Below are 22,775 nucleotides of genomic sequence, written 5' to 3'. Positions count from 1 at the left end.
TGTTGCCTTCCTGCTTCCCTTCACCTTCTCCTGTGTTTAGAATTGCATTATTTCCTTTTGAGAACATGCACACATTTGTATCTTTTTCTTCTCTAGGTGTTAGCCTTCAGTCTACACATATTCAGTGCTCACTGTCCATTCTTTGCTCCAACTGGCTCATCAGCTTCTAGGGGGTTGGGGTTTCCTTGGTACCGTTGGGAGTTTTGACAACTGGAGCTCTTACTGTTGAAGGAGCTGCAGGCTGCGTTCCTGCAGCACGGCTCCTGGCCGTCTGGCTAGCTTATGCCCCAAAATAACAACACACAAACTGTATTCATATAAACACTGCTTGGCCCATTTCTATTAATGTGTGTAGCACCACAAGGTGGTGACTTATCTTGCCTAACCATATTTAGTAATCTATGTAGCACCAGTCTTACCAGGAAAGATTCACATGTCTGACCTGGCAGCTTGCTTCATTGCGTCTGCCCTAGAGAGGCGCGGGCATGACGTCTGAGGTCACTTCCTCTTCCTCCCAGCATTCTGTTCTGTTTCCTCCATCATCTTACCCTACTTCCCAACTGGTAGAATTGCTTAGTACTGTTTTCTGAGTGCTGGCAAAAGACAAGACTCTCAAGTCAGGGACAAAGGACTTTATTACTTATGACAGAAGCAGTAATCAAAACTCTACATTTATTTGCAATAGTTCTTTGTTTCTCACGTCCCGTGTAAGTATATATGAATGTCTACATGACAGCGGTTTGGGTGTTGTGGGAGGTCCTTCCGCTCCTCCAGCCAGTAGGTTTGTATTATGGAAGAATGGAGAACTTAGGAGATCTGCACTTAGTAGATGGAAGCTCTTTAGGGGAAGTGCTCCCTCATCTCCCAAGGTTGCTTCCTGAAAACAGAACCCCAGGAAATCGCCTGGGTTAAGAGTGAGACTGTCTCAAATAAGTAAACCAGTGAGCTTGACTCTACAGTAAGACTGTTAGGACTCCGCACGAACAAGGATAATCCAGAGGGTCTGCCTGATTGTCTTTTCTAGAAAGCTTTTCAAAAATGGCTTGCAGGCAGTTTCCCCTGAGTCCAGACTTGTAATAGGCATTCTTCCTGGCCTTTTCTAGATCAAATACTCCACCCTCTCTTCCCTTGAATTTGTTGAAAATGCAACTGTGTGTGTGCGTGCATGTGTGAATGCAGATGCACACATGCACACACATGTATGCAGGTATGCATGGAGGCCAGAAAAGGACATTGGATCCCTGGAGTTGGAGTTAGAGGAGGTTGTAAGGTACCAGACAAGGGTGCTGGGAACTAAGGTCCTCTACAAGAGCGCTTTGTACTCTTAATCCCTCAACAATCTCTCCAGCCCTTTTTAAAATCATAAAACATTGTGGTTATGTGTGAGGGAGGGTGGTAAGATTGTTTTCCTAGAATGTGGTTCAAAGTTGACAATACAAGCACAGTTTTTTTTTTTTTTGTTTTGAGACAGGATCTCGTGTGTCCCAGGCTGGCCTTGAATTCCTGTGTGGTCTAGGACGACCTGTAACATCTGGTCCTCTTCTGTTTCCAGAGTGCTAGTATAACAGGCACCCAGCACCCAGCCCTGTTGATATGGTGCTGAGGATTGAGCCCAGAGCTTCATGCATGCCAGACAAGCACTGCACTACACCCAGCCCCTAGCACTCAGTAGATTTGTGCCTAACAATGATTGTGCCTTCTTTTTCTAGAAAGTGTCACAGGATTAGAGTGTAAATTTTTTTAGTTTTGTTTTGCAGGTTTCTTTTTCAGTGACTTCAAATACATATGTGCTGGCTCAACTTCACCTGCTGCTCTTTGAATTCTCCCTTTTATCCTTTTTGATTTGTTCTCTAATGGCCTGGATGTTTTATCTCCACTCCTGAGATCCTCTGTTAAGTGTTCATTTGAACTCGTCCTCCTCTGGGCATGTTGAAACTTAAGGCTTCTTCTCTACATTAGTTTTTCCTTACTTTTCTTAAGTCTAATCAGTTTTTATTGCACTTCTCGCTTTTTTGTTTGTTCTGTCCATTTTTAATCTCGCCTTTTAAAATTCTGATTTAACACTTTTTAGGTGCCAAATGTTTATTTAAAGGTTCTTTGTTTTGTTTGGAATGATGTTAGTCTCCTTTTGGTTGTTTTGGGGGGCATTTTTGATTGATTTGTGGGTTTGGAACTGTGGATGGGTAGAGTCTTGCTTGAGGTTGACTAGGGATGGGTGTTAAGTCCTGATTGTTTAGTTCTCCTTTGTGTTGTAGGCTCCAGCACTTGCTGCCTCCTCTCCTTTACCAGTCGCTAGAGGGCACCTCTGGCTTCCTTTTGCCCACCCCTTCGCAGTAGGAGAATCCTTTTCAGATTTTAGATTGCTGCTCCTGTGGGCTGACACCATCCCTCTGGTTGGTTCTGTAGTTAGTTAAGAGGTGTTTTTCTACAAAGAGCATATTGTCCTCTTCAGAGGTAATTTAAGTCCGATTCTGGCCCTCTGTACCGTTCTTCCCTCCGTCAAGCCATTTCCAAGCTCCCTTTTTACAGAGATTTGCAGGGCAAGCTCAAGGTAGTTGTGTTGGAATTGAAGTCTTTTGTTTTTCACCTATATTAACCCGTATCTCTTAGTTCTGCTAAGGCTATGGGTATTGTGTGGTTTTATTTGTTGTTATCTTTGTGCATTTGGGTTTATGGTATTCAGCTGTACAGATGTGTTGTAGTTTAGATTGGTTTGTTTGGTTTTAGTCAATTATGTGTTTATTGAGTCTGTAGTAGGCTTTCTTGGTCTTTTTGTTTTGTGGTGCTGGGAAATAGAATCAGGGTCTTACACATTTTAGATTATAACCATACTGTAGTTGTGGTTTTGCACTAGATCAGTCTCTGTTGGTAACTCCTAGACACAGGTCAAGGGCAGTGTCATTTTGAGACTTTCACTAGTTCATATTCTCCAGTTGTCCTCCAGCAAACCCATAAGGATCTGATGACAGGAGCTGTGCTGACAGTCAGTTGAGGGTGCACAAAAGCAAGACCCCAGCTCACTCTTAAAAGGGTATGAAACAGACAGTGTAGTAGACCTTACGCTCAGAGAAATGCAGAAGGCATAGAAAGTGGCCACAGAGCGGCGCGGGGCATTTTCTACTATAAAGTCTTCTTTTTCCACACTACTTGCAAACCTCATTGGATACTGGACCCTCCCAAGGAAAGCACTGTGAACTCACTAAGCTGTGGTCATTCATTCTTATAACACAGCTCTCTTCATATGGCTTCAGCCACCTGCTCCTGTCCTGAGATTTTTTTCCCTGCGTTTCTCAAATATCGAAGTTCCCTGGACTTTGGTCCTTCCTCATCGTCTGCTGACAGTCTCCCAGTGTGACCTTACCACTCTTCTGTGGACCAGTGGCTCCCTGTAATCTCTTCCGGGTCACACCTTGGTTCTACCTTGCTCATTTTGCACACACCATAAATTCAGCTTCCAGAACCTCTCTCATGGTTTTACCCTGACCTGTCTTTCTCCTGTTCTCTGGATCTGCTGTGGCCCTATCCATTTCTAACTAGTCCTCGGTCAGAAAGCTTGAGTCAGTCTTTGCCTTTTTCACCGTCTGCCACCTGCTTTTCTCTCTGCTTCTTTCCTTCAGAGAACTTTGTTTCCTTGTTTCTGTCCATATTCTTATCCTTGTTTGAAAAAAAAAATCCTTTTGGGGAATAGGTGAGAGGGCTTAGCAAGTAAAGAGGTTTGCTACACAAGTCTGGTGACCTGAGTTTGATGTTTAGAGCCCACACAGAGGTAGCAGGAAAGAACCAACTCCACCAAATCAAGCTCTTTATGTGTGTTATGGCACACAGTGTGAGTATGCTCACACACTATAACAACAACTTTTAAGAATCCTGTTTGGACGAGACCAGCCTGGTCTACAAGAGCTAGTTCCAGGACAGGCTCCAAAACCACAGAGAAACCCTGTCTCGAAAAACCAAAAAAAAAAAAAAAAAAAAAAGAATCCTGTTTGGAGGCTGAAGAGATGGCTCAGAGGTTTAGGAACTGACTGCTTTTCTAGAGGTTCTAAGTTCAATTCCCACCAACTACATGGTAGGTCACAATCATCTATAGTGAAATCTGGTGCCTTCTTCTGGCATGTAAGCATACATGCTGGCAGAATACTGTATGCATAATAAATAAATCTTTAAATATATATATATTTATATAAGAATCCTGTTTGATCTCATGTCTGCTTTTTAAAAAAAAACTCTATACTTTTTCTTCCTTGCTTTTTCTTTATTTTCTTCAATCTTGCTCATTTTTTATGTTTCTCTTTTTCTGCTTGGTTCTTCATGTGTCTGGTCTACATTCCCTGCCCTTAGACTTTCTCCAGATGTACTTCCCAGGTACCAGTTGGTTGTGACCTGTTCTTTATAGAGCTCGAGTTCAGATGGGTAGCCAAACTCAAAAGCCTGGCTCAGAGAGGATGCTTTAGCTGAGAAATAGCATTGCCTGTTTCCTTCTAAACCTGGGAGATAGACCAGCCTGTCTGTGGAGGATGTAGGAGTTCCCGGGTGACATTTGTAACTTTGGGACAGAGAGCCCTCCAAGGAAGAGGAAGCCTAAAAGCTGATAGAAGATTCCCTAGTGATTAGGAATGGGGGCTTCAAAGGAATGTCAGTCTGACAGCAACAGTTAATCTTGGTGTTTTTCATGGCAGCCCTTCATAGCCTTCTGAAGACGTGGTTTGTCTTTAGTTCTTACACAGTTGTAGGTTTGAGAAATTAATATTCCAGGAGGCAGTTGAGTTGGATAATGTGTTTTGAATTCTTATTTTGTTCTATTAATGGCAGCTGCGCAGAAAGGAGCCAAGGGTCTATAAATAATGGCAGATTAGCACCTTGAGTAGACTGTCGGGAATCAAGTAGACAGCTCATTCTTATAGATCGTCGGAGGTAGACTACATTGCTTCTTTATTGACTTAGATGAAAAAAAAAGGTGTGTGAAATATTAGAGCAAAAATAATCATTCATTTTTTTAAACATTTCCTGGTGTTTTGTTTTGCTTTGCTTTGCTTTCTGACTACATGATCTACTGTTGAGCTATACCCTGTAGCCCTTGCTTAATTTCTGAGTAGAATTTTTCTGATTAGAAATTCTGAGTAGAATTTCAGAAATTAATTAGTTCAGTTCATTATGCTTTTGAAGGGACATAAAGGATTTGTTGTTCCTTCTGAACTGATCAAAATAGTTATTGCTTCCAGGGAATGAGCAGACACATGGAGCCATTAATTATACAGTTGACAACTAGTCTAAATGACTTGATTGAAAGTAGGATTCTGATGAAAGTGCCTGTAGTAGTCCTTTTCCTTAGTAGTAGTTTTCTATTAATGTGTTAAAAGTTAGCCCCCCAATCATCACTTAAGACTGTGTGCTTGAAGAGTGGTGGCTCAGGACTTGAGCAGCTCAGCTGGATATTTCTAGCTGTGTCCTGTCATTTCAGTCAGTGTTTTACCCAGGGTGACCATCATTTAGATCCCGGACTAGAACTGAAGGGTGGCTGATAGCAGGAAGTCTTTCTTTCACTGCTTGACCTCTCCAGAGAAGTCTCCTGGGATATCTCTCAAGACCTGATAGTTGTCTTCCTCCAGAGTGAGAGAGCCACAGTGGCCTCTATGATGTAGGCTATAAAATCACACACCGTTGGCTCTGCTTTTTTCTTTGATAAAAACATGTTACTAAGTGCACACCACAGTCAAAGGAAGAATTAAATTCTACATCTGACGGAGAAAAATATCAAAGAATTCGTGAACATATTTTAACATCACTTAGACTTGTTTTGACCTGTGTTTTTCCTCCCTATTCTGGAGTTAAGTTTGAGGCATAGAGTGCCCTTAGCAAATGATGGCTTCTGGTGGTGCTAGTGTAAGCAACAGTGTGGCCTGGTTAGTGTCTGTCTGTAAAATCATGCTTGGGCTGCACCTCTCACCCAGTGCTGTCCTCTGTGTTCTACCTTGAACAGTCATTTAGGAATACACGGTGGAAGCGAAGTCATGGCTTGCACAGAGTCCGTCTGTGCTGAGCCTTACTTTTGGACGAGTGGTCTGTGCTTATTGCTCAAGACATATCCCCATACCCAGAACACACTTATTTATTAAACTCCTTTTGAGTTCAAAGCGTACTTTTAACTCTGGGGCTTATTTCCTTTCCTATTTCTTTTGTTGTTGTTGTTAGATTTGTGTCTGATTATTTAGGTAATATGCTTATGGGTAGGGTGTTTTTTCCCTAAAGTAATCTGTGCATGGGGGGGGGGACACTTATAATGGTTGCAAAGAAAGGAGATATTAAAGGGCAACCTTTAAATTAAAGAGCAGCCCAGTTCTTTCACTCAGTACCGCATTTCTGTCGTCTAGATCAAGTGAGCTGCCACATTCTTGGCTGCAGAAAGATGTTTTTAAGTGCTACTCATGAGTGCCGCATGCCAGGACTGTAAAATGAAGTGGGTTTCAGGTTTTTTTGGATATGAAATATTAGTGATATGGGTTTCACATTTTTTAGATATAAAATATTAGTGATCTTTTAAACATAATGAACTGTTTTATAGATGGTTCTGAAAAGAAAAGAAAATCCACTAAATTTCCACCGTGTTCTTTCCTGGTGATGCTATTTGTTTTGTGTGCAGAGAGTATAACTGAAGTAGCCTCTGGTGGAAGGCCACTGTTGACTGCTCTTGTTTGACTTCTGAATCCCCTCAGTTACTTGAAGCTCATTTCCAAGCTATACACGGCAGGGGTATTGCATTTAGCTATGCTATCCAGAATTCTGGCCACTGTGGGCTTAACCAAACAAGGATTTGTTTTTCCTAGGTGGGAAGTCTGTCTTTCTACTCTGTCATCCTCAGTGTGTGCTTCTGTCTTTGTGCTGTGGTCCAGTAGTTACAACGGTGTCATATTCATATCACAGGCACAAAGCAGCTACTCTAGCAAAGCTTTCCATGGCTTTCTCGAGGTGCAAGGGATTGCAAGGAAGCTAGTGTGTCAGCAATGCCCAACCCAGTGTTGTGTTGTGGGGCAGGGGAGGCGCAAAGGGTAAGCGATCGGACTGTTGTGCCACAGAGGGTTTGGATTGTTGCTAACGTTGTGAGCTCACAGCAGCACAGCGTCCACATGATGGTAGAACATAGTGGTGGGATAATACTTGATGTAAATGAGTAATGTTTTTTATTTGCTAAGCTTAAATTAAAAAGAGCACTAATTTGCCTTTAGGCAGCGTACATGTTTGTGAATCACAGTAATGACCTGTGTGCAATCTCATCTTCCTCCCAGCAAACTCCTCAACTAGTATGAGGAGCAGTTAATAAATAAAGCCTTTCACATATTGTGTTTAATTTAATTTTTTATATGTGTTTGAGTTTTGCTTTTCTGTTAAAAAGATTTTGTAAATCAGCTTGTTACAGCTGTTTTTCTGGAAATTGTACCCATTTTAACGCAATGGCTATTAAATCGAGTTGTAACATTCTTAAAGGAATAGGCTTTATTTCTAATATAAAATTAACACATGTATATTGTTTTTAAAAGATAAACTAATGCCAAAATACGTGAAGAATGTGAAAATCACCCCTCAGGGTGGTCATTAAGCTGACTGAGTAGGTACTAGCCTGGAAGTCTGGTGACCATTCAAACCCTGGAACCTATGTAAAGATGGAGGAAGAGAACAGTTGTCCTCTGCCCTCCCTCACGTGGTACAGGACACCTCTCATAATAACTTAAGAATCATTTATGATCCTATCACTAAGAAATAATTGTCATTGTTGTCTCTGATTTTAAAATCATAGGAAACATGTTTAAAATTATTTGTGAACATAGTTCAATATGAATAAATATATTAGCTGTGCTAGCTCTTGACTCAAAAAGTTAAGAAAACCTTGGCTGAATAACTATTTCAATTCCATTTAAAAGTAAACATGAGTTAATATTTGGTTTCCATTATTCATAGCTGAGAAATGTTAAAGTGGCATTTCTGCCAAGTTTGACATTAATAAAGTCTTACTGACTTTGATTTATCTTGTAACAAAAAGTTACAGCTTCTGCTCTGAGCTTAGGATTTTTGTTCTTCCCTGAGGCCATTTATTTATTCTAAAGGAGCCACAAGTGAAGTATTATCAGAGCAATGGCAGATGATTGATGGGAAATACACTTTTCTTGCAGTGACCATTTCAGGTTCTGTGTGGGCGGGTCTTTTGTGCCTGAACACTCGTTTGCCTATCGTTTCCAACTGCAGATACATTCCACCTCTCCAGTTAAAATTAGCCAAGGAATTGTTAGCTTCAGGTTATAATTGCTTTCTCTTCTCTTCACTTTTCCAGCCTCTGCAGTACTTTGACAAGCTTCACTCCTCCTGCAAGCAGTGTTTTCAGTGTGTGTCTTTTATATGCTGTCGACAGGCTCTTTCCATGTTCTGTTGGCCTCCTACTCAGTGAACACCCCCACCCCACCTCCATGAGTGCAGCAAGGGGAAACAGACGGCAAAGACATTTGAACTGTGCGTGTTCGCTGTGAATAGCCCTCAGGAGATCCTTTCTTTTATTCCTCTTGCCTGTGCAGTTAAGTTAACCCCAAATTGTTCTCAGTATGTTGGTTGTGTAACCTGGCTTCTACATTGATAGAGTCTAGAAATGATATAGTCTAGGGGTCTTGATTGTTTTTTGTTTTTTGGGTTTTGTTTTTTTTTTTTTTCCCAGTTAAAGAATTGAAAGTCAGGAAAAATCTGATACACAACAGGTAGCAGCAGAGAAATCTCAGGACCACGGATAGAATCAGCAGTTAAAGAAAGGCATTTATTGAGGGTGAGGAAACAGGCACACAGCAGACCAGACATATGGAGAAAAAGACCCTCCACAAAGCAGGGGGAAGTAGTGGGGGACGGACATGGGCACAGACAACTACCACGAAGATCATGACAGTCTTTTCTCCAGGCCTGGGGTTTTAAAACCTCTGAAGGGTTTTTCCTCCCCTAATTTAGGATTGTTTAGGTCAGTTTGAAGAAAGCTAGATGTTTGATTGGCCGAGAACTGTTAGGTGACATGTCCTTAGCAGGCCTTGAACTTGTTGAACTGGTCCATCAGTAGGGGCCTGCTGGGGGCAGACAGAGGGAGGTAAAAGCTGTCAGGCAGGAGGGTGAGGAAGAAGCCAGTTATCTTAGAAGTTATTACCTAGCCATGACTCCTCTTCCTGTCTGGCTGTCAGGGAGTCAGTGTAACTCCTAGTCTCTTGCTATCATAATTCTGAAATTCATTTTGATAAAAAAGAAAAAAAAACCGACCATAAAATCTCTAGTTTTAGTCAACAAATTTATTTTTGAGTTTCCAGATCCGGTCCATATGCATGTCATTGTTACAACTACACCGTCTACTAAGTGAATTCTGAGATGTTGTTGTTTTAATCTGCTCAAGCATACACCATCTTTGCAGTGATACTTACATGAGTTTGATTTCTCAGTGAGTAATTCATTCTCTACCCTACCAGTGCGCCCCCCACTGTCTTTTTCCTTGTGACATAACAAATGGAGTGGATCAACTCAGTGCTGTTTGTATAGTGCTACTTATGTCATAGTTCAGCTGTCAATTTTCTTTGCCTCTGACAGTTTTACTTTAAAAAATGAGGTGGCATGTGAACCATCAGTAGTCTGGTGTAAACACCTTGTGTTCTACATACCGTGAAGATAATCAGATGGGAATGTCAATGCCATTGGAACACTGACTCTAATGGAGGTGTGAGTAAGCCTCCATGACTTTGGCTTACTGTGTAGTTCTAGTATGTTTATGGCTTCACCTTTTTCAAAATGACATTCTATTATGTTATCTTCAGAAACATGGAGACTCGTGTTATATGTTTCATGTTTGTCTTTTGCTTATTCAGAGGCTAGACAATGACAGCAGAGACCCCCCCCTCCAAAGTAAGCGAGGGAAAATACTATTGGAAGGAGCCTCCAAAAGGCTTCCCCTTTCTTTCAGAAGACACTGAGTCTACACTAAAACCAGTTTATTGGGGCTGTTTTACATATGAAAAGCTCAGTAAATGGAAGAATAAGCTGTTACTCACAGGCACATTGACAATTGTCATCTGAAGCAGGAAATGGCTCTGAAACGTCCAGCAACCCAAAACCAGCACAGCAATAGCCGTTCAGTACATGAGAACCTGGTTCAAAGAGCCAATCTCCTGGCTCCTTCTTAGTTACCAGCCTTATTATTTCTTTGTATTGGTAGAAAAGGAGCTCTGGATCAACACCCTACCCCACACAAGCATGCTAGCCTCCGTGTCCACCCACATAGGTGTTGCCCCTTCTTTGGTTGTATGAAAGTTCCCTTGCCCTGTTTTCCTCCAGTCCAGCCTCCCCCTATATTTTGGTCCTGTGTTCTAGTGCTTTTCTTTCGAGGTTCCGTAATAGCAGGAGGAGTCTACTTCTACACCAAGAGGTTTGAGACTAGAGACAGGCAGCCTGACAACAGTGTAGAAAGGGTCACTTTTAAAGTCCTTTTTAAATATTAATGTGAAAATAGATCTCCCCTAAAATTCCCAGGAAAAAGTAGTGTTCCAAGATGCACCATGCATCCTGTGGCTGTGTTCCCTAAGGCAGAACTGCTTCTATAAGGAAAAATGTCTTAGGTTACTCTTGGCTCGCAGTGTGATCTAGTAGTGATCAAACTGTGTCTTCCTGTGTCTTTTGAATGTCACATGAAGTAATTACATTCAGGACTATATGTACAGATCCTGACGTTGAGAGGCAGACTTGGTGAGATGAGGGCTCTCACTCTGGTGTGCACAGTCATATAGTAAACAGCTTGGTGGAGTTGCCTCTGAGTTGAATTTGAACAGTTTGAATGGTACAGACTGTTGTAATAGTCTTCACACCTTGAGGGTACACATGTTCCATTTATTTACACCTCTGCTATTGAAGTGACTGTCCCCTCAGTTCACAGGATTTAATGCTTACTGTACATTTGTTACCAAGAGCGACACGTGTAATGTTATATGTTGTTTCTTCTGTTTCTCCTTTGTATTCATTTCTATTTTAATAAAAATTTAAGAATGAATGCACTCATTAGAACATTGTCCTTCTAGCATAGAGAAAGTTCAGTGCCTGTGTACATTAGAGAGCATAGTGCCCATGGATGTTGACACCATTTTGAACCTCAAATACCGCTGCCGCCCCCCCCCCCCCGAGGTTATATAAATGATGTAACTGTGCTGTTGATTCCCACCTAAGAGTCCACCAAATTTCTTTGGTCAAAACTCAGTAGCATACGTGTGGTTGTGTAAACTGTACGGCAGTTGCTTTCTGGAGATGGCTGGGTACTCCAGCCTTGAGAGGCATGGTCACCTTTCTGCTTTCTGGGAGAAGAACAGAGAATGGCCCACTCACTGTCTGTCCAGAGTAGCCTACATCATCATAGTCAAGCCCAGTGGTATCAGTCTGTCTGCCGTCTGCTCTGCCTGCTCCCTGACTCCACACGTCTTTCTCCAGTCTTCATTTCTCTTGCACTGCCATTCACCTGCGTGCTTAGAGAAAGTACTGAAGAGAACTTCTGTGTTAAGATTAGAGTTGGTTTACATTCAGAATTATCTTTTTGTTAGTGCTAAAAGTTTAATTTGAGTTAAGAATATTATTTTTAATTTTGAAATTTAAGTCATGTTCCTTATAAGGAATTACGGTAACGTGGGAAACTACAAAGAGTCTAGAATTGGAGTAGGGTTAGAGATAGAGCTCCGTGGCAGACACCTGACAAGTGTACACCAACTACCCTGGAGGGTTTTGCTTTTTGTTTTTGTGTAGACTCTGTGTAGTCCCGACTGGCCTGAAACTCACTAGGTACACAGGCTGTCTTGAACTCACAGAACCTTTTTGCTCTGTGTGTGCGCATGTGTTTGTGTCCGTCCCTGGATCTGCCCCCCAGTACTGGTAGGAAAAGGAAAGAAAATTATTCTGAATTTTACCAGTAAATCTTCATTAACTTTGGATAAATATTCCAAAGAGCATTCTTTTCTCACATGGTAACATGGGCCAGGGAGTTAGTTGATAAGTGGAATATTCAAGATGGGTAACCTTTCTACTCTTATCCCACAAGAAGCTTACTAGAAGCTGGGCGGTGGTGGCGCACGCCTGTAATCCCAGCACTCGGGAGGCAGAGGCAGGTGGATCTCTGTGAGTTCGAGGCTGGCCTGGTCTAGAAGAGTGAGTTCCAGGACAGGAACCAAAAAGCTACGGAGAAACCCTGTCGCGAAAAATAAAAAATAAAAAAAATAAATAAATAAAAAGAGGCTTACTAGAGCATCCCTTTAAGGAAGACTTCTCTGTTGTTGTTCATCTAATACAGTGGCTGCACCTTAAGCAACTCTGTCCTAATCAGCAGCTGCAACCCACAGCTACCAGCAGCGGTTTGGCCGCAAGGGCCGCATCTGGTGGGAATTCTGTTCCCTCACACATCGGCTCTCTCAGAGCCACCAAGGGAAACTTTATCTAGATCTCTACCCCTCTATAGTACTCAGAATTCAAAGGTTGAAGTGAAATTCTACTCGCTCAGAGAGACTCAATAGCAAGTAGTTAACCTTCTCTCCTTGCTTGTGTCTCCAGAAAGCCCACAGTCCTAATGCTCAGCTCCCACTTTAAAACACTGCTCCACATGGTTCCTCCTCACCACTTCCTGGCAGCTAGTTGCTGACTCAGCCTCCTGACCACAGATAAACTTATCATGTAAACTTAGCATTGTAAACAAAAGCAGTAGGAAGAAATGTAACACACCTTAAAATAATATTCCACAACACTTCTGAGTTCTCTATTTTGATTTACTTCACTTGGATGGATTCCAATCGCTTGTGTGTCCTCAAGAAGCTTACCTTGAGTCAGCATTGTATACCAGGTTCTTTCCTGTTGTAATGATGTCTTCTGTGAGCCACCATGTGGTTGCTGGGAATTGAACTCAGGACCTCTGGAAGAGCAGTCAGTGCTCTTAACCGCTGAGCCATCTCTCCAGCCTCCTAATGATGTCTTCTTAACATTTGCTTCTACACAGAATATCTTGGGTAGGTATACTACTCTTAAACACACTTGCCCGTTCTCTTTGGTTGCTGCTGATGGTGGGTGGTATTTAACATTATTACTTACGATTTGGTATGCAGGCACCTGGTGGGGAGGTTCTGTGGTCTGGTTCCATTTGCTGGCATCTAGCTTATTCTCTGGCACTGATTGCCTTTTGTACCTAACAGGTTCCGGTGTCCTTGACCTTGTCCTTGGAACTTGCTAGTTGGCTCCTCCCTGGCTGTCACTATTCTACTCTGTTCCCATCCCTGCCCTGCCTTTTCAGTATTTAACCCTCAACCTTGTCTTGCTCATTTGTGGCCAGTCTACCAGCCCCTCTAACCCAGCCTACCTGAGGACTGCTCTGGGCGGGAGGATTTCCTGGACCTCTCCACCCTGCAGGGCTTAATGACTCAGTAAATCCTCATTTCTATATAAAAGGCACTGGTTGCCAGATTACCTATGTACAGTTTACACACAGAGTGAGTCTTTTATTTGCTAAATGCTCCACAAGTTCATTGTCCTTTCAACAAAATCCCTTCATTATTTCTCAAATCACACCCATGCCTAGCTAAGGGATTGTGTTGCTGACAGTAGTGTCCTTCCTTCCTTCTTCTCTCCTTCCCTCCCTTCTTCCTTTCCTTCCTCCTTCCCTCCTTCCTTCCTTGCTTTCTTTGTTTTGTTTTGAGACATCTCACTATTTGCCCTGAAACTAGCGCTGTAGACCAGGCTGACCTCGAACTTACAGAAATTTGCCTGCCTCTGCCTCCAAGTGCTGGAATTAAATCAAGTGTGATGGTAACTTTCTTTACCTGTGATGTGATCATACCATCTGTCACTTACAAATGCCAAGCACCTTCATTGCCTTCAGAGAGAAGTTCTCAGTATTAGAGGTGTTTTAAAGAATGTTCCCTACATGCTGTGTTTAAGTCACACAGAACTTTGTCTTCTACAGTTGGGATTCTACCAAGGGAACAGAACCTGGCACAGAATAGGTATTCCAGAAATAGTTGTTAAATAAAATGACAATAGGTGCCAGCAAATCTTTATTGAATAAATTTTAATCTGGAGTTTACTAAGGTTGCAGAATCCCTGACTCCTGAAAATAACAAAAACATCTGCAGTTGACTTTAACATGCCATACATTGTGTTCCAACAAGGGCCACAGCACAGTGGGACCAGTACAGAAACAGAAAAGAAAGGGCATCTAGTGGTCCTCTTCTGTCTGTACTCTGATTACCTGGAATTTATGCTTCAGGCTTAGCTTAAAGCTTTCTGGGTACCAGGGTGACTGAGTCATACAGTTCTTATCATTGGAAAGGAGCAAACATAAAGTCTAAAGCAGGTTTCCCATCTGGAGCTTTATGGAAGGGTTACAGAGAGTTAGGGCAAGCATTGCACTGCGCAACATCCCTCCAGAAAAGAGCATGGGGTTGACAGTTTCTTATGAAATGCATCTGATAACCACAAGCCTCTCTGAGACAGATGCTTCAGAGATAAGATGTGTGGCTTCTGCTGTTTGTGTAGCTGGAATCTAAGGCTGACTTGGAGCTCCTCGGCGTTCAGCCAGTCCTCCTTACAGAAAGGCCTCTCTTCTTGCTTGTGTTCTGGATGTAAACCAGTCCCACCAGTGTGGTTGGTTGCTCACTGTCTCATCAGGCATAGTCAGTAAAGCGATGAGTTTGACAGAATTTCCCCAAGTCTCCTGCAATCGCCCAACTCTCCTCCTTCCCTGCCTTTGACATGCATTCCAGCTTTCTGGACCACCAAGTTTGATCCTCCTCATCTGAGAAACAGCTGCAGCAGAGATTATCTCTGTCTTTTATCATCAACAAAAGGCTGTAATGTCAAGTTCAAAGAAAACTCAAATTCCCCAAACTCTAAAAGGCAGTGCATATATCCAGAAGCAACAGTCTTGATCCGTCTCAAGCAGGACTATAGAAGGATCTCTGGTGGTTAGATAAAATCCAGCATTCCTCAGGAACTTGTGAAATGGGGTTTTCTCTTCACCAAGAGGAGTCATTCTCCTTGTCTCTGGAGAAAGGACTTATGGCTCCCCATTGACATACCTGTGGCACTTGTCATCATATCAAAGTTCATGCTAGTCTCCAGGCCTATGGTGCCTATTCACAAGTACCCATTATACATTTTAAAGTCCGTGCTAGCATCCTGAAACACACACTCTTACACCCTGCCCACTTCTACCCTAAACTGCTCTGGCTCACAGATTTCCCTCCCAGCTACTCATTCTTCATATTATGACCCAACCACTCTCGCGATTCTCCCGCTCGCTGTTTCTATTCCTGCTTCCCTAACCCCGGCTATGTCCAGTCTGTGTGTCTTTCTATCTGCTCTGGACACATCCTCTGGATGTTCTCGCTGTCTTATTCGCAATAGAAACCTCCCCCGCCCCATGGAGGAGCCATCCAACACTTTCTTTACTACACCCCCTTACATACAGTTTTGTGTTAGCTTGGCACAAGCTAGTGTTGGGAACCTCAATTGAGAGGGTACCCCTACCAGACTGGCCTACGGACAAGCCTAGGGCATTTTAGTGATTGATGAGGATGTCACTGTGGGCAGTGCCACACCTGGGCTGTGGTCCTTGGTACTGTGAGAAAACAGGCTCAGCAAGCCATGGGGAGCAATTCCAGTTAGCAGCACTCCTCCATGACCTCTGAATCAACTCCTGGTTCCATGTTCTTTCCCTGACTTCTCTGGATGATGGATACAAGTAAGATGAAATAAACCCCTTCCTCCTCCGGTTGCTTTTGGTCATGGTGTTTTATCACAGCAATAGAAACCCTAAGACATTGCTGGCATTTTTCTTTGTTATTAAGACAGAGTTTTAAGATGTTAGCCCAGGCTAGCCTTGGACTTCAAATCCTTATGCATTAGCCTCCCAGTCCTGGGACTTCAGACATGCACCACTGTGCCTCGCTCCTGGCATATTTTGTTAGATGGTGTCTTGCGTTGTTGTTGTTGTTGTTATGCAGTGCTGGGGTTGAGCATTGGGCCGTAGGAGTACTATCCAAGTGCTCAGCCACTGAGCTCCATCCTCAGGACCCCCACCGCTGGCATTTCAGCTGTCCTAGAGGAGCAGGCATTTTGAGAGTGTGCTTAGATCAGGGCCTCAACTTCTGTTTGCTGGGTGTCCTGTTGGGGTGAGTTGCAACCGCACTGAGAGCTGGAGTGAAGAACAAGTGTGGGGAAATGGTAGCATCTACAGAACCAGGCCCCTGGCTACAAGTGCAGGAGTGCCTAAAAGCAGGGCCAGTCGCCAAACTAGAAAACATTAATTAGCTTTTGATTTGTGAATAAGATTTAAATTTGTTGCCAAAGGCATACATTCTTGGATATTGCTGATTAGGAATTCAAATTGATAACAAACTGTTTGGAAAGTAATTTGTAATGTGCTTTCAGAGCCTTAAAGCTGTTCTTACCATTTGACTTAGTACTTGTGCTCTTGAGAAACTACCCCAAGAAAAGTCCTTGAACAAATCCATGCTCAAAAATTCTAAGTTATTTATAGTATTTTATTCCTTCACTTAACTATAGCATGGAATTTGAGGTAATTTAAATGTCTGATAAAAGGAGAATGGATAAATATATTCACTTAAAGGAATAGTATCACTCAAGATATTTTGAAGGGTGTCAGAGAAATATGTAAGGGAAAACAGTTCAACGAGCACAAGCATTAGAATTCATATGTCTCTTTAAATATGCTCAGAGGGCTTTCACGGGTACTCAACCTACCAGTAAAGTACATGCTGGGCAAGCCTGAGTTCAGTGACCTGGTTCCATCCCTGAAACTCACATGAATGTCATGGCACACACATCATATCATACCATATATATACAATGATAATAAATACATTTTTAAAGGTAAAGGAAAAGAATAGATCGTTGTTTTAGATTTCAAATTTTGTTTCTAAGGAAAACTTCCTGATATTTTTTAATTTAGCGTTTTTTAAAGAAAGCAATTATAAATACTCTTATTACCTAGAAAAGTGTGCTTTATGGTAAAGAAGGGGTAAGTAAGAATCCCTTGTTGGGCTGGGCGTTGTGGCATGCGCCTCAATCTCAACAGGCAGACCTCTGTGAGTTTAGAGCCAGCCAGGTCTACATTGTAAGTTCCAGGACAGCCAGGGCTACATAATAAGACCCTGTCTCTAAAAACACAAGAATTCCTCATTAGCGACTGGAGAGATGGCTTAGCAGTTAAGAACACTTGTTCTTGCAGAAGGCCAGGATTCAGTTCCCAGCTCATCACCATCCATACTTCCAGTTCCAGGGGATCCACCCTCTTCTCCCTACCTCAGACACCAGGCACACCTGTGGTGCACATACAAGAGATATGCAGGCAAAACATTCATATACATAAAATAAATAAATCTTAAAATATAAAAGACTCCCTTGTGGCATGGGTTGTAGAATGCTTGCCTCGCTGCACAAGGCCCCGGGTTCCATTGCTGGGGTGGGAAGGGTTCTCGTGCTCAGCTGAGTTGCACTGTCCTTCTACTCTTTAGTTAAAGCCACACTTCTGAGCATCCTGATTTTGGCCTCAGATTATTAGAAAGCTACACCACTATTACAGATGAGTAAATTAATATTTGGATTATTACAGTATCTTATATGATTTGATTAATGTAAATCAGTTTCCCAGTGCTCCATTCCTGCTAGTGAGTGAAATCAAATCAGTTTTGAGCTTACAGCTCTGAAGTCCAGACTCTGAAGCTCACAACAGCATCCTGGAGCATTGAGAGAAACAGCAGCAGCTCAGTGGCCAACACACTGTTTAATGGACAAGGAAGGTGGGCAAAAATTAGGGCAAAACCTTAGTTTTTTGTAATAAACTGGTCTTTAGAGCAGGAGGAAAAGGAGCAGCTGGAAACATTCATCTTTTCTTAAGCAACAAATACTTGGTGCTCATAAAAATCTAATTCTCCAGCTCTTTTGTAAAACTTACTCAAAGTGTTAGCTAAATGTTTGATTTGCTAATTAGTTTCTTTAGCTGTGTTACATAATTATGTAACCAGGCTTTGCACTTTACTCGTATTATTTTTAATAACATCCCTTTATTCAGATATAATCCACCCATTTAGAGTGTAAAATGAGTTGGGCAACCATTACCACAGTCAATTTTAGAACATTTTCATTACCCCAAAAGGAAATCCATTAACAGTCACTTCCGATTTCCCCCAAAACTCCAGATAACCACATATGTACTTTCATATAAACTTGCATGGCCTTTTGCCCTTGATTTCTTATAATTCAATATAGTATCTTGAAGTTTCATCAATATTGTGGCATATATCGGTGCTTCATTATTTTTTACATTTGTTTCATTTTTAATATATTTTTAACTATTTGAGAATTAAATTCAAACATGTATATCTATTTTTATTCTATTTTCAGTTTTTATTTATGTGTGTGGATGTTTCATTTGTGTGTGTGTCTGTGTATCACTTGCATCTCTGGTGCCCACAAAAACCAGAAGAGGGTATCGGATTCCTAGAATTGGTGTTACAGACAGCTGTGAGCTGACATATGGGGTCTTGGAATGGAACCTGAGTCCGCTAGAGGCACAGCCAGGGCTTTACAATTCTGAGCCATCTCTCCAGCCCCATGTTTTTATTAATCTTTATCTTTAAGAGTATACCACATTCTGTTTACCCATTTACCTATTGACAGACACTTGTTCTCAGTTCATAAACATATATACACCACTATGAACATACATAAATGAATTTTTGTGGAAACAAATTTTGTGCACGCACGCATGTGTATGTGTGTGTGTGCACACGTGCATGCCTGTATATAACTCAGTGTTTAATACTCTGAGGCACTGACAACTGTCCAGAGTGGCTGTACTGTTTCACAGTCCAAACAGCAATGCTGTGCTAGCTGGTATGAAGTCTATCTCTTTTGATTTTGATCTATGTCTCCTGGTGACTAATAATGTTCAGTGGCTTTGGACATTCCTTTCAACTATTTTTTTTATTCGGTTATTTTTCATTATGGAATTGTAAAAGTTTCTCACATATCAGATAAGATTGCAGATCTTTTCCTGGCTATGGTGTGTTAGCGTCCATCACTGTGATTGAAGGGTTATCCTGGCTCATCCTTTCATTCCATGGTTAGTTGGCTGCATTACTGTGGGACTGTAAAGCAGCATTACGACAGAGGTAGCATGGGACAAAGGGGGCTATTTCTCTGATGATGGCAGAATGCAGGAAAAATGCAAAAACCAAGAAAAGATCCAAAGACAATACACATTCTCTCAGGACATGCCCCAGTGACGCATGTCCTTCAGGGAGAGCCTACCTCCTGAAGTCTTTCTCCTGTCAAGGAACCCATCAGTGAATTAGCCCATTGTTGAGGTCAGGGCACTTTTAGCAGGATATAGCTTCATGGTTCAGCCACTTCCCCAAAGCTCATCTCTGAACATTGTTAAATTGGGCACCAAACCTCATATCCAAACTGGAACAGAGCTGTGTTCACTTTCTGTTCGGTATCCTTTGAAGCACACGGTGTTTGGATTTTCTGAGCCAAATATATTCTTTTCCTAGTGCCATATCTCATAAACTATTGTGTGATTCAAACCTTCAAGATTTGTACCTGTTTTCTACTGAGTTTTAAGGTTTCAGCCCTGTAGGTGGTGTATGGGTGTGTGTGGTGAGTGGGTGTATCTGTGTGTGTGTGTGTGTGTGTGTGTTCATTTGCACATGAATGGCAAGGACTCAACCCCCCGGGCCTTGATAGGGAAGTGCTCTGACACTGAGGTGAACCCCAGCCTTGAGTTAATTTCTTTGGTTTTTTTAAATATGTCTGTGTGTCAGTGTGTATGTTGCATGTGGGTGGGTGCCCAAGGAGGCCAGAGAGATGTCAGGTTCCCTAGAGCTGAACTTACTGGGCTTCCCACCCGACATGGGGGCTGAGACAAATTGGAGGAGCAGGAGGCATTCTTAACCACTTTGCCATCTTAGCTCCTGAGTCAGGTTTTGTGTAAGTCCTTTGTTTTCACCTGGGAGTACCCAGTTGCACCAGTTTGTTGAAAATAAAATTATTTTTCTATCAAATTGTCTTAGATGCTTACTGAAAATCAAATGAGTGTAAAGGTGAAGATTCTTGTCTAGACTCAATATGTATTCCATTTGCCTGTCTATCTCTGCACTTGCAGTTTCTTCTATTCATTCTTCATACCTCTATATGCCAAACATTGTGTTGACATTCCCATGATACTTGCTTTAAGGAGCAAACTCTCCCTCTTTGAAGCCCATGTTTCTCTTTAAAAATCTATTTTTTAGCATGATATAGCATCCCTTAAATAGATGTAAAGTGATTTCCTGTTGTAGCCAGCTTGTGGTGACAATTGTAGCTCCATCTGAATTGTACATGGTCTTTGCAAGTTTGTCCTGCTATATAAATGTTCAAAGACTGTATTTTAGGGAGCTTGAAGAATTGAAATGGTGCAGAATAGCCAGTGAGTGTGCTGAAGAATAGAGATGGTGCAGGATACAGATGGTCCACTGGCTGTGCCGAAGATAAGGTTGGTTTTAAAGGAGACAGATATTGGCTGGGATGAAGGCTCCTGGAAGGTGCAGAATGTCCCATGTTCAATCTCAGGGGTCTAGCAAGTGAGAATAGGCATTGACAGTAGTGAGGGAATCAGAAGGGCTGCTGGCTTTCAAATGTCATTTTAAAAACAGTTCCATGCTAGTTTAACATCACAAAGAGAATGTTTTCAAATGATGGCTTATTTGGGGGTTTTAATAAGGTAAGAATTCTCCAGGTGGTGGTGGTGCGTGCCTTTAATCTTAGCACTCAGAGGCAGTTGGATCTGGATCTCTGTCAGTTCAAGGCCAACCTGGTCTACAAGAGCTAGTTTCAGGATAGGCTTCAAAGCTACAGAGAAACCCTGTCTCGAAAAACAAAAAAAAAAAAAGAAAGAAAAGAAAAGAATGCTACATGTTGGGGTCATGGTTATAGCATTTGAAGCCAAAGAAGTATAAACTTAGTAGAATTTGAGATGTTTTCATGTTATAAACAGTGTATTGAGAGGATAATTAGACTTATGCTTGCAGTGAACAAGGTGAGAAAAAATTGTTTTAAGATAATAAGTTTTGATTTTTGCTAGTCTTGTTGGCCAAATATTTAAGTTTTATACCCAGGAACTTTCAGCATTCGTTAGCCATAAGTAGGACTGATTTCCTGCCCATAGTTGCTTAGTCATCATGAAAGCCATATTAGAAAATGAACCATCAGGGTCCTTGTTTAATGGTCGGGTGGTGGTTTTGTTTTGTCTGTAAGTATTAAAAATACTGTATTTGATCACTGACTCTGAAGGCTTAAGAAAGGAAGCCAGCCAGCTTCCTCAGTTGTCATGAACAATGTTACTGCTTGGGGCAGGGAAAATTTTTCAGTGATATTGCCAGACTTAATTTATAGCCACATAGTAGGTGTCAGTTGCTGGAGATGGTGTTGACTGTAGACATTTAAATTTGAAAGTTTTGGAAAACATATTATGTGATAAAACATATTATGTGATTTTTTTAAAAGTACATTAATTTACACATCCTAAATTTCTTCCAGGAATTGTGCCATCTTCTGTTGTCCTGACTTCTTTCCAGGTGATGTCAAGAGTTTTCCTAATATGGGCAGTAACACATAGTGTCAAAGAGGTGAGTAAAGGGAATATCAGCAGTGAGCTCTTCTTATACATGTTTGTTTTGGCTGAAGACAGAACTCAGATCATTTCAGAATTACCAAGTTAAAGTTCATGTATACTGCTACAGTTAGGTCAAAAGTGCAAAACATAATCCCAGTCTTCACTGTTGCTCAGGAGAGAGCTGAGTCAGCATCGAGGACCTGGAGTCTCTGTTCCCATGGAGGTTGGGTGTGCTTATTCTCAGCAACTCAGTTGTTTGCCTTGGTGTCTGTCTGTAGCCAGCTCATTGGCTTCTGCACCATTTGGAGAGCATGGGGAACACTTCTGTTTTTGTGGTACCAGGAGAAGCAAACTTGTTTCCAGTCCACTAGTCTGGGCTAATGGCATTGCTACATGTGCCAGGTGGCTCTTGTAGGTCCAGGAACCCTCACCACCAGAACTGGGAGAAAACTACCATTCCCTCAGGTGTGAATCCCTAGCCAAGCATTGGTTTGTTTCACATTGCTTTGAGGAGGATTCTGCTGTTCCAGTGTCAGTTTTTTATCTCTGTTGTTACCTGGAGTTAGAGTATAGGCAGGTACAAAGACTTGGCTTACAGTTTCTACAGCCTGTTAGCATCACCATGGGATTCCCTGACTTTCTAGCGATTGCTTATCTATCTGTTAACTTTAATCTTGTGTATTCTTTGTTCTTTATTCTGAAATTCTGTCAAAACTTTAGTGTTGGTCATAATCTCTTTTGACAGTCTCATTTGCATTTCAGCTAATGAGGCTTTTTTTCTAACTTTTTAAAAATTAATCCACATGATATACAGGTAAAAATGTACATAGCTAATGAAGTCTTAGCCAAGGTTTAAACAACTTGGGTTAATAAACTATCATTTTTTATATTCACATGGAATGAACAGATCCATGGACTTTACTTATTAATCTCTCATTCTTTCAAGATCTATCTAAGCTTATTATGCAGGAAGCATGCAAAATAATTGTGTACCTACTTTTAGTAACCACAGTTTTAAAAGTTGTAAAAGGAAATTAAATTCTAGTATAACATACAACCCTCTGTTCTCATTCGT

At 41.7% G+C, this 22,775-nt stretch overlaps 1 protein-coding gene across 1 annotated transcript in view; it reads left to right on the top strand.

Annotated features, from left to right (window-relative positions):
• The window catches only part of Hacd2 (3-hydroxyacyl-CoA dehydratase 2), a 92,483-nt gene that overhangs the window by 32,710 nt on the left and 36,998 nt on the right, over positions 1-22,775 (top strand). The window contains exon 4 of the mRNA XM_057765317.1: positions 21,625-21,713. Coding sequence (XP_057621300.1) covers positions 21,625-21,713 — 89 coding nt within the window. The remainder of the gene's footprint in view (positions 1-21,624; positions 21,714-22,775) is intronic.

This window comes from Chionomys nivalis, chromosome 3 (assembly GCF_950005125.1).
Source record: "Chionomys nivalis chromosome 3, mChiNiv1.1, whole genome shotgun sequence".
NCBI lineage: Eukaryota > Metazoa > Chordata > Mammalia > Rodentia > Cricetidae > Chionomys > Chionomys nivalis.
The sequence above is the reverse complement of the archived record's forward strand: the minus strand, read 5'-3'. Positions and strand labels throughout refer to the sequence as shown.